The sequence below is a fragment of the Petaurus breviceps genome, unplaced genomic scaffold (assembly GCF_028583685.1).
Source record: "Petaurus breviceps papuanus isolate PSGF00001 unplaced genomic scaffold, PetGlider_PUasm1.0 90760, whole genome shotgun sequence".
Taxonomy (NCBI): domain Eukaryota; kingdom Metazoa; phylum Chordata; class Mammalia; order Diprotodontia; family Petauridae; genus Petaurus; species Petaurus breviceps.
This window is the reverse complement of record NW_027187338.1, coordinates 2,166,908-2,178,086: the sequence shown is the minus strand read 5'-3', so window position 1 is coordinate 2,178,086 and position 11,179 is coordinate 2,166,908. Positions and strand designations below refer to the sequence as shown.

Below are 11,179 nucleotides of genomic sequence, written 5' to 3'. Positions count from 1 at the left end.
GAGAGAGAGAGAGAGAGAGAGAGAGAGAGAGAGAGAGAGAGAGAGAGAGAGAGTGTGTGTGTGTGTGTGTGTTTTCCCTTAGCCTTTGGAGTAACCCTTCCTGTCTCCCCAACTCTAAGCCCTCTAGGGTTTTGGTCAGGAGTTCTTAACTTGGAGTTTATGAACTTGTTTGTTTAAATATTCTGATAACTGTACTTCAGTATAATTAGTTTCCTTTGTAATCCTATGTATTTTATGCATTGAAAAATATTATTTGGGTGGCCAGGTGGCTTATCAAGTAAGAGCACCAGCCCCAGTGTCAGAATAACCTGGGGATTGAATCCGGGCTCAGATACTTAGCACCACACCCAGAAATAACTGGCCATGTAACCTTGAGCAAGTTACTTAACCCCAATTGCTTAAAAAAAAAAAAAAGAAAAATATTATTCTGAGAAGGGTTACATAAGCTTCACCAGACTGTCCAAGGGGTCAAGGATACAAAAATGGCCAAGAAGCCCAGGTATAGGCTGGGTTCCTGGGCTCTACATAATTTACAGCTATGGCTACATTTATCTTTAATTTTTGTCCCTCCCCCCATCATTTATTTTTTACATTCATTTACAATTTTGTTCTGAGTTTTGAATTCTCTCCCTCTCTCCTGTCTCTCATTCACCCATTGAGAAAACAAGTAGTAATATATCTACTATACAGTTTACATTTATTTTTTAGTGCAGGCATTGATAGGTTGGAGACCAGACCCTCTGACACAGACCAGGTCTCCTGGTATTCTAAGTTCCTCCTCTGTCCCTTCCACTTTAACCCTCTACTTCTCTCCTGGCTGAGGAGGGAGAAGGACCAGGAACTTTTTGTGACTCTCTTTTCCCACCCCAGACACTTAACTGTGTTTCTCCAAGAGGCAGATCTGGTGGAGGGTAAATCAGATCACTGGATAGGGAGCCAGAAGACCTGGCTCTGCATCTGAGTGACTGTGTGACCTTGGGCAAGTCTCTCCCACTCTCCTCAGGTTCATTTTCTATAAAATTTGGACAATAGTCTCACTACTTCCTTCCCTGAGCTGTTATGAGACTTTTGATAGATTGTGAATATGACTTATAAATGTGAGGGCAAAGACTGTTATTTTGTCCTTTCTTCTTACTCCTCCCACCCATATTGCTTGTTAAAAATGTTTGTCACATGGCTTGTTGACTGACTTTTACTCACTAAATTTCCCTCAGCATTTCTCCCTTTTTCCCTCCCAGAGAGCCACCTCATGTATAAGGATATTTTTAAAGAAAAAAAAAAGATAAGAAAAAAGGAAAAGCAAAACTGATCAATACATTGAACAAATCAGAAAATATTTGTAATGTACCACACCTGTGGTCATCCTACCTTTGCAAAGGGGTGGAGTGGGAATGTCTTCTCATATATCTTCTTTGAAGCCATGCTTGTTCTTTAAGATTTTGTATCAATGATGCAAAAAGTGAATCTACATCATTCTCTTTTGGTTGTTTTATTTTTTGGCAGTTCTGTTTACTTCTTTCTTTCTTTTTTTTTATTTTTGGAGGGAGGAACGTAGGGCAATTGGGGTTAAGTGACTTGCCCAAGGTCACATGGCTAGTTTTGTGTTAAGTGTCTGAGACTGGATTTGAACTCAGGTCCTCCTGACTCCAGGGCCAGTGCTCTATTTGGTGTATCATCTACCCACCCCTGTTTACTTCTTTATGCATCTGTTTACATAGCTCTTCCCATGCGCCTCTGTGTTCATTAACATTCCATTACAATTATGTTCTAGAGTTTAACTATTCCCCAATTGACAGACATCTACTTTATTTACAATGCTTTGCTATCCCCCAAAAAGTGTTGCTTTAAGAGATTTTGGGCTTATATAGAGATACAGTTAAATGCAAGGGCTTTCTTCTTATCAGTGGCCCCCTTGGGTGAAACCTAGTAGTGGAATTTCTGGGTCAAATGGTCAGGACATTTTAATTAATTAATTTGCCTTATTTCAAGTTAGTTTACAAAGTAGATATATTTATTCACAGCTCCATCAACATTGCACTAGTGGGCCTTTCTCTCTACAACCCCTCCAACACCCGTTATTTCCATCTTTTGTCAACTTTGCCAATTTGTAGGATATGAGGTGAAATCTCAGGATTGTTTTGATTTTTAATTCTCCCATTATTGGTGATTTGGAGAATTCTTTCATATTATTATTAATAATTTATAATTCTTTTGAGAACCATTTGTTCATATCCTTTGACCCTTTATCTATTTGGGAATGGCTTTTGGTCTTGCATACAGTATATATCTATTAGGTGTTTATATATCTTGGATGCCAAACCTTATCAGAGAAGTTTGATGCAAAGATTTCTTTTTCCCATCCTATCACTTCCTTTCTTATCCTAAATGTATGTTATCTGTGCAGAAGCTTTTCAGTTTCAAGTAATCAAAATCATCTATTTTATCTTTCGTAATTGCCTCTTATCTCTTCTTTAATTAAGAATACATCTCCTAGCTGTGAACTAATCCAACCACTATGGAGAACAATTTGGAACTATGCCCTCAGGGCTATAAAGCTGTGTACCCTTTGATCCAGCAACACCACTAGTAGATCTGTATCCCAAAGAGATCAGAGAAAAGGGAATAATTATACAAAAATATTTATAGCAGCTCTGTGGTGGCAAAGAATTGGAAATCGAGGGGAATGTCCATCAATGGCTTAACAGGTTGTGGTATATGATTATGATGGAATGCTATTGTGTTATAAGAATCATGAGTAGGATGGTTTTGGAAAAACTTTGAAAGACTTACATGAACTGATGCAAAGTGAGCAATAATATACTGCTGTTAATATAATAACATCTTAATGATGATCAACTGTGAAAAATTTAGTTGCTCTGATCAAGACAGTGAGCCAAGACACATGATGAAAAATGCTGTCCACTTCCAGAAAGAGAAATGATGAACTCTGAGTGCAGACTAAAACATATTTTTTCATTTACTTTATTTCCCTTGCTTTTTGGGCAACATGGCTAATATGGAATTATATTTTGCATGACTTCACATGTATAATTGATATCATATTGCTTGCCCTCTCAATGAGTGGGGGAGGGGCAGGTAGGAGAGAGAATTTGGAACTCACTTGCTTCTTTCTCGTCTAATTTTTTTATAGTATGATTTTAAACATTAAGGTCACATATACATTTAGAATGTATTGTAGAATATGGCATAGGGTGTTGAGCTAAGCCTAATTTCTTCCAGGCTGCTTTCCAGTTTCTCAGTAGCTTTTTCCTAAGTAATTTATGTTTTCCAGTTTTTCAAATGCATGCTTATTGAGTTCTGTCTTATTATTTCTTCCTTCTCTAGGTACAATTTACAGCTTGCTGTTACTGAAGGAGTCTCTGTCTACATTTGTACCCCCATCCCTTTGCCTGGGACTCCTGCTTCTGCTCATTACTCGTCGCTGCCAATGTTTTTGAATCAGAGCCAAGACTGAGGGAAGGGTTGGAGAGGAAGTGGGGGAGTGGAGACAGAGAGGTTTAGGGTCATCACTGGGAGCAGGATGATCGTGGAGTGTTGGGGATGGAAGCACCTCTGGCCTGCAAGTCTGACCTACATCTTGTGTAGATTTGATGGCAAGGACATTTTTGGAACATGCAACTACATAAGAGGCCAACCTTGGGCCCTGAACTAGCTGATTTTGGGTTTGCTTTATTCTTTCATTGCCCTGGGGACCAGTCCCCAAAGCATTCTCCCATCTGTCTGTGGGAGAGGCTTCTCTACCTTCTCTAGCTCATGTTTCTTGGGTTTCCCTCTACTCCTCCCCCCCATACACCTCTGTTTTTAAGGGTGTTTGCATATACATATTCGTTTCCCTCATTCTGAGTCTACTCAATATGAAGAAATTCAGCATTGACAAAGCGGGGCACTGACTCCCTTTAAAGAACTGAAAGCCTCCCAATTAAGACATTCTCAGGCTTCCTTCCCATATGACAAGAAGGGGCATTTAATGGCAAAGTGCCATATTATGGCAAAACCCTACTAAAAACTCTTAAATTTCCAATCAGAAGGGAGAAAATCAGGGAGCCTCAAGATGGAGAATGAAAACTATCACTTGGCTCAAAAGCAGAAATGGGCAAACAAAAAGAGGAAGGGGACAGGTACAAGACAAAAGCAGGAATATTCTCAAGTTGGAAAGGGGAATAATAAAGTGGGAATTATAGCCCCAGCCTTAGCACACATAATGGGGTCTTTCCTCTTCCAATGCAAATCTGAACTCCTCTAGGCCTCAGTAGGGAGCCTTAACCTTCACTGAATTTTAGAGTCAGAAGGCCATCTGGCCCAGCCCATTCTTGAAAAGGAATCCTCAGCATTCCTGAGGGGTGGTCCTTGAGCTCCCCCTTGAAGGACAGACATGCACAAATGAAGGGAATCCTTCATGACAGACATAGCTCCTTCCACTTTGGGACAGGCCTCATCATTGGGAAGTTTTTCAGGCTAAATTTGCCCCCCTACAGCTTTTTACCCGTTGTTCCCTCTTCCATGTGATAGCTTTTCAAATCGTCCTGACTCCAGGGCCGGTGCTCTATTCACTGCGCCGCCTAGTCGGAACCTTCTCCTTTCGAGGTCAAACATCTCCAGTTTCTTCAAATGGTCTGAACTTGACGCTCTTCAGCATCTTGGTCTCCCCCTTTTGGATGCTCTCCAGATTTTACTAAATGTAACTAGATTTTACTAAAATGTAACACTTTCCCCACTCCCTGGCAGAACTGAGCAGAATACTCCCAAGTGTACTCCACTCTTGGTATGATGGATCCCTTCAGCGATGAGAGACTCAGAAGTTGGCTGGACCTTCCCAATCTCAGGTTTAGTTTTGCTTAGGATGTGGGATGTCACTGACCACACACAGATAACCTTGATAAGTGCCTTAAAGAGATGTAAAATTCGTTGATAAAATGGTTTTTCAGCCAAAGCAGTAGACATCAGTGCCAATCTCGATCTTGCTTTGACTCTGTTTATGAGGGGGAAGGATTCCTTAAGGGCAGGTCAATTATTTTTTAACCCTTTGCTCCTTCCACGCTGATTTGGGTATGGCAGTACTGGGCAGGCTCCTCAGTTTCTTTTGTGGGGTGGGGCCTTGCAGGTGGAGTGCTAGCTTATAAAGACCTATTTAGTGTTCAACAAAAATCTTCCTTTGCTCTTACAGTGTTTGTTAGTCTTCTGTCTTTTCCTCCATGGGTGGGTGGGTGGGTGGGAGGTAGGTGATGAGGGAGGTACAGAAGTAGAAGGGAGAAGCCTTAGGACTCTTGAGGGGTAACTCCTAGGCTCCCCCCCCCCCCCAGGATCAGAGGAGGCTTCAGCCAGTCTGTCTCCTTCCCGGGACCTTAAAATAAAAACTCTGGGCCTGCCAGGGATTAGAGCTCGATGTGTATGTGTGTAAAGGAGGGGGTTGGCTGTTTCCACCTCCCCAGCCTGGTGGTCAGAGCTGTCTCAGCTGCTGCGGAGGCTGCGGGAGATGCAGTGGGCGGTGGGCGGTGGGGAGGAGGGCGGTAAACCGAAAGGGAGGAGGGGGCGCCAGGGCCAGCTGGTGCCTGGGGAGCAGTTGTCTGGGATCGTCACATGTGGGGGCGCCAGACGGGCGGAGTGGGTCAGGGGGCTCTTGCAGAGTGGGGAGGGGCATAGTCTTCACAAGTTTCATGGGGGAGCGGAAGGGGGACTGATGATCCGGCCTCCTTGTGTCCTTCCACCAGAGTGGAAGAACTCCTTTCTTACTTTCTTTACCCTATTACTCTCCCCTTCTCCCTTTCTTTCCCCCCCTGGTTATGACCCCCGCCTCCAGATTTCCCCCCTCCCCCGGGTTGAACGATTGGACGTTCCTCCCTAGCTCTCTCTCCCCAGGGCCACAGGTGTACCCCTTCCCCCCTCCAGCTGTTGTACCCATTTCCGGACTACGCCGACAGATTAGCCCCTGTCCGAAGTGGAGAAAGTGGGCTGTCCTATCCGGACTCGGACTCAGTCCTCCTAAAACCTCCACTGTCGCCACGCCGGACGGAGTCTAATACGCTAACGCAGGGGGGGGGGGGGGGGGGGGGGGGGGGGGGAGATGGGTGGGAAGGGGAAGAGGAGGTCGTGGTGGTGGGAAGGGTCATTTCACTCTTGGCAGCCCCTAAAACAACCTTCTCCTGACTTACAGTTTAGCGTTTCACTGCCTTAATCCAAGTGGTCTGGCTTTGGTTTCTGACCGCTGGACCTCTGGACAAAGTTGTAGGGGGAAAGAGCAGGCTTCTTTGCCCATCAGATAACAGTCCTCTCCTTGCTGTGACCGCACAGCCAAGGTCCTTCCTCCCAAGCTGTAACCTGGAATTAAGGCTATGGTTCTCTAGCTGTGTATCCCTCCCCCTAAACTGTGACCCAGAGAGGGGCCTTGGGTGGGTATGTGGTGGCATGAGGGGTGGAGTGGGAGAGCCCCTGGCACCTTGAATATTCATTTCTTTCCTTGTCTAGAAGAGCAGGGGCAGGGTTGGGAACTTCCCCGTCTCTCTTCTTCCTTCCCTCCTCTCCTCTTTCTGCCCTTCCTAGCCGCTCACCTCTGGACCAAAGGCCAGAGATAGTTAAAAACGTCTTTCAGTCAAGGTCTCTGAGCAAAGATGTATCTTTTATGATTGTGTTTGTGGACATATCTGAAAATATCTCTGTGACTTTCACATGTGCACTCCTAAGTAGATTTATATGAATTGATACCTTCACATACATGCACATAAAACTCACAGGTTTCATTCACATGCGCACATGATTAAAAAATAGTATCCAAACTGATAGGCTAGAGAGTTTGAATCTAAAAGCCCTGTGCACAAATGTGTATGCACGTTACAATCAAAGGTGCAGCACATTCACAAACACACAGTGTGTATGTACCCTTATACACGTGCTGCTTGGCAGCCTCCCACCTTTCCAATTATCTTCTATGTCATTCTCCACCCCCTCCTATGATCTGCCCCCCTCCCCAGCCTGGCTTCCTGCACCTCCCACCTGATGCTCTCTGGCTCCTGACTGAGTATTTCTGGCCCCAATGCCTGGAATGCTCTGCTTCCTCACTTCTGCCTTTGAACTCCTCTGGCTTGCTTTAAGACTGAGATCAGTTCTTCCTCTCTGTATCTTCCCTTTTGAGATCATGGTACGTGTACTTTGCCCATGGCATGTATGTACATGCCTATTTACATGTTCCCCCTATAAGAATGTCAGCTTCTTAAGGGCAGGAACTGTGTTTTTGCTTTTCTTTGTACCCCCAATAAACAGGTGGTGCAGTGGGATGGCTTGGGGTTGGGAAGACATGAGTTCAAATCATACTTCAGACCCTTACTAGCTGTGTAATCCTGGGCAAGTCACTTAACCATTGTTTACCTCAGTTTCCTCATCTATAAAATGGGGATAATAATAGCATCTACCTCCCAGGGTGTTGTGAGGATCAAATGAGATAACTGTAAAGTGCTTAGCACATAGTAGGTGCTATATAAATGTTATTATTAATTGTAAAGTGTTTGGCACATAGTAGGTGCCATACAAACATTAATTATTATTGTTGTTCGTAATTTTAAAGTACTTAGTGGAGTGCCTGACACATAGTAAGTGCTATATAAATGTTAGTTATTATTATCATTATTAAATGCCTACTATGTACTAGGCATTGTGCTAAGCACTGGAAGGGATACAAAGAAAGGGAAAAGACAGTTCCTGCGCTCGAGGAGCTCACATTCTAGTGGGGAAGACAACACGAAAACAAGCTATATATAGGATAAATTGGAAATAATTGACAGAGGGGAAAGTACTAGCATTAATGGGGATTGGAGAAGGCTTCCTGGAGAAGCTGGGATTTTAACTGTGACTTGAAGGAAGCCAGGGAAACCAGGAGGTGGAGATAAAGAGGGCAAATAGTTAGAGCTTAATAGATGCTTGCTGACTTCTTCAGGAAGCCTGTGAAGTCTAGAAGAATGTAAGCTACTTGAGAAGGCATCGTTGAGCAGTGGAAAGAACAGATCCAGAATCAGGGGCTTTGCAGTTAGCTTCCTCCATTTACTATCTGTGTGACCTTGGGCAAGTCACTTAGCTTCCCTAGGCCTCAGTTTCCTCCTCTGTAAAATGAGAGATTTCTAAGGTCCTTTTCTAGTTTAAGCCTATGAGCTAAAGTTCAGGGCAGGGACTGTTCACCTTTGTTTTTGTATCCCCAGTGCCTACCACATAGTAGGAGCTTAAATATATGCTTGTTGAACTGAATTGAGTTGAATTGAATCATATTGTAGAGTCTGAGATCCCCTAAAGAGACAAAAGGGCCTCCATTTTGGCCCTAGCACCCTCCTAGACACTCCCCTCTTTTCCGAGACCAGAAAGTTCACTTATGGGACTTCTCTGACTTATCTCTGAAGAAGACTTTATTTCCATATTTGCTAACTCTTCCTAGTACATCTTAATTTACTATAACATGTATGTGTACACATATGTGTGTATGTATTCATGTGGGCATTATCCCATGTATGTGTATTTCAGAATGGATGTCTGTGTGCTTCTGTATTGCATTCTAGTCTTGTCCATGCATGTGGATAACTTCCTTCTAGATCTCTTTGTGTATAGAGATATGCATTTACATGTATATCTATATATATCTCTGCATGTCAATTGTGAACACATCTCAGTGTGTGCTGGAATGGCTCTGTATAGGTGTATGATGTGGAGAGAGGGTACAGACTAGAATTGAGTAAGCTCTCCCTTGGGGTGAGGGACAGTAGACTGGGGAGGGTCCATCACCCCTGGGTTTGCCCACTCCCTCTATGCCATACTTGAGACTCAAGAAGCCACACACAATAGATTGTATCTGAGGAATGAACTCCCTTGACCAAGGGAGCTGGCATAGGGAGGGGATGACTCAGTGTTCATCCTTGTATGTGGACCCTCAGTTTTCTAATCTCTACTTTCCCTGTCCTGTGGGTACTGACTTGGAATTAGGGTGGGACTCAGGGCAGATATAATCTATATCATCTATATCTATCTATATCTATCATCTATCTCTATATCATCTATATCTATATATTGATATCATCTATATCTATATATCTATATCATCTATATATCTGTATCTATATCTCTATATCTATCTCCTTTCTGGCCTCAGCTTCACAGGTATTCTTCAGGAAGGACTTGGAGTGAGGAGCTATCTGTGAAGGTGAGAGAAGGGGTGTTGGGGGGGAAGGACTTAGAGAAAAGACAGAGAGAGTTTTGTGGGAGCTAAAGGGGTGGCTGAGTGGTTAGGAAGGCTGGTTTCCTTGGGAGGGGATGGGAGGGGGGGACAAAGGAGATAACCCCTTCCTCTGCCTTTGTTTGCTTTCCCTTGATCCACCCTTCATGATCCTCTCTCCCTATAGTTCATCCTCCCTTCTTCCCACAGTCCACCCACCTCTCCCTGGGATCCAATGAACAATACAGAAGCAGGTGCAGGCATTCGAGGATGTGGCCCTTGGGACGATCCTGCCCGCTTCATCGTGGTGCCAGCAGCCTACGCAGTGGCCCTGAGTCTGGGCCTGCCTGCCAACCTGGCTGCCTTAGCTGTCTTTGGGAGGGGTGGGGGAAGACTAGGCCAAGCTTTGCGCCTCTACCTGCTCAACCTGGCCGTGGCAGATATCCTCTTCACCCTCACGCTGCCCTTCTGGCTCACCTACTACTTGGGCCGGGCCCACTGGCCCTTCCCCGCCTCTGCCTGCCATGTCACTGGGGCCACATACTATGCTGCCACTTATGCCGCCATCTCCTTCATGGTCCTCATCAGCGTCAGTCGCTACTGCACCGTGCAGGGGCCCAAGCCTGGGTTTGGTACCCGCCTGCCCCTCAACCAGCTTCGAGTGGCCCAGGCTGCCTGTACTGCGACCTGGGTGCTCTGCTTGGCCTGTGCCGCTCCATCCCTGGTCTCTGCCCAGGCTCTTCGCCCTGGCCCAGGAGGCACTACCCGCTGTTTCGAACATGGTTGGGCCCGGCAAGACATGGCCTATATCACTGTGGGCTTCTTCATTGCTGCCTTCCTCTTGGTTCTTGGGGCCTACATATCTTTGGCTCGGGTGCTGGTGGTGCCCCCTACATCGAGAGGGGCATCTCTGGGCCCTTTGGCTACTGGTTCCCATCGACGCATGGCACGGACCATGGTGCTGGGGCTGTTGCTGGTGTTTGCTGTCTGCCTGGCACCCTACCACCTCATCCTAGCACCTTGGGTGGCTAAACAGGAGGGGAATGATGGTCACAATGGAGATGGTGAGTGTCTGGTGCCTTCCACCCTGGATGTCCTACATACCCTCAGTCTGGCCCTGCTCAGTCTTAACAGTTGCCTGGACCCTCTTGTCTACTGCTTTTCATTACGTCGTTTCCGCCAGGACTGCAGGGGGCTAAGCTGCTGCCCAGGGTCCAGAGAAACCAGGGTCCCGGCATCCTCTTGTTCCTCCTCATAGGGGATGCCTAGCCCCACTCAGGCTAGCTCTTCTTTTCTAGGGCAAGTGAATAGGGTGAAGATGGGGGTGATGAGATGTAAACAGGGCTGTACCCAGGGTTCACAGGGAAGAGGAATTTGACAGCATTTTCTTCTTATTTTCTACTCCAATCTGAGGGTCCCTGACTTGGGTACCCATGCAAGACAGAGTCCGAGAGGACAGTGCCTGTGATTTGGGATTCTGGGAAGTAAAAAATTTAACCCAAGGTGTGGATGTCTTTATTTCACTGGTGGGGGTAGGGGAAGGAAGGGCCATGGCTTGGCTCAATGGAGGTTTTGGAGTGTTGGTTGGTATTATGTAGGTATGCCACAGAGACCAGGACTACTTCAAGGGATGTAGTAATCAGGTGTCTGAGGGGGGTGGGGTAGGGAAGGAATAAGCACTGATACAATGCTTCCTCTGGGCTAGGCACTGTGCTAAGTGGCTTTCCCCCCCTTTTTTACAAATAGCTCATTTGATCCTTGTGGTAGCTCTGAGAGGTAGGTGCTATTATCCTCATTTTATAGTTGAGGAAACTGAGGTAAGTAGAATTTAAGTGACTTGCCCGGGATCACAGCTAGGAAGTGTTTAAGGATAGACTTGAACCTGAGATGTCTGGGTCCAGGTCCAGCACTCTACCCATTGTGACATGACCATATAGTCCTATGACTCCCACCCAAACCTCTCAGCATTTTTAT

At 45.5% G+C, this 11,179-nt stretch overlaps 2 protein-coding genes across 3 annotated transcripts in view; both read left to right on the top strand.

The window, feature by feature from the left end:
• Positions 1 to 3,674, top strand: part of TMEM35B (transmembrane protein 35B) — a 16,353-nt gene extending 12,679 nt beyond the window's left edge. Inside the window, exon 3 of the mRNA XM_069068191.1 lies at positions 3,346 to 3,674. Coding sequence (XP_068924292.1) covers positions 3,346 to 3,458 — 113 coding nt within the window. The 3' untranslated portion in view covers positions 3,459 to 3,674. The remainder of the gene's footprint in view (positions 1 to 3,345) is intronic.
• Positions 3,675 to 9,139: 5,465 nt separating this feature from the next.
• Positions 9,140 to 10,706, top strand: LOC138146364 (platelet-activating factor receptor-like). 2 transcript variants are annotated; one of them, XM_069068189.1, is made up of 2 exons: positions 9,140 to 9,193; positions 9,416 to 10,706. In XM_069068189.1, the coding sequence occupies exon 2, from the start codon at positions 9,441 to 9,443 to the stop codon at positions 10,461 to 10,463; it is 1,023 nt and encodes a 340-aa protein (XP_068924290.1). In that variant the 5' UTR covers positions 9,140 to 9,193; positions 9,416 to 9,440; the 3' UTR covers positions 10,464 to 10,706. The 2 variants fall into 2 exon arrangements, with proteins under 2 accessions (XP_068924290.1, XP_068924291.1); XM_069068190.1 differs by having other exon boundaries at positions 9,146 to 9,193; positions 9,393 to 10,706.
• Positions 10,707 to 11,179: the final 473 nt, after the last annotated feature.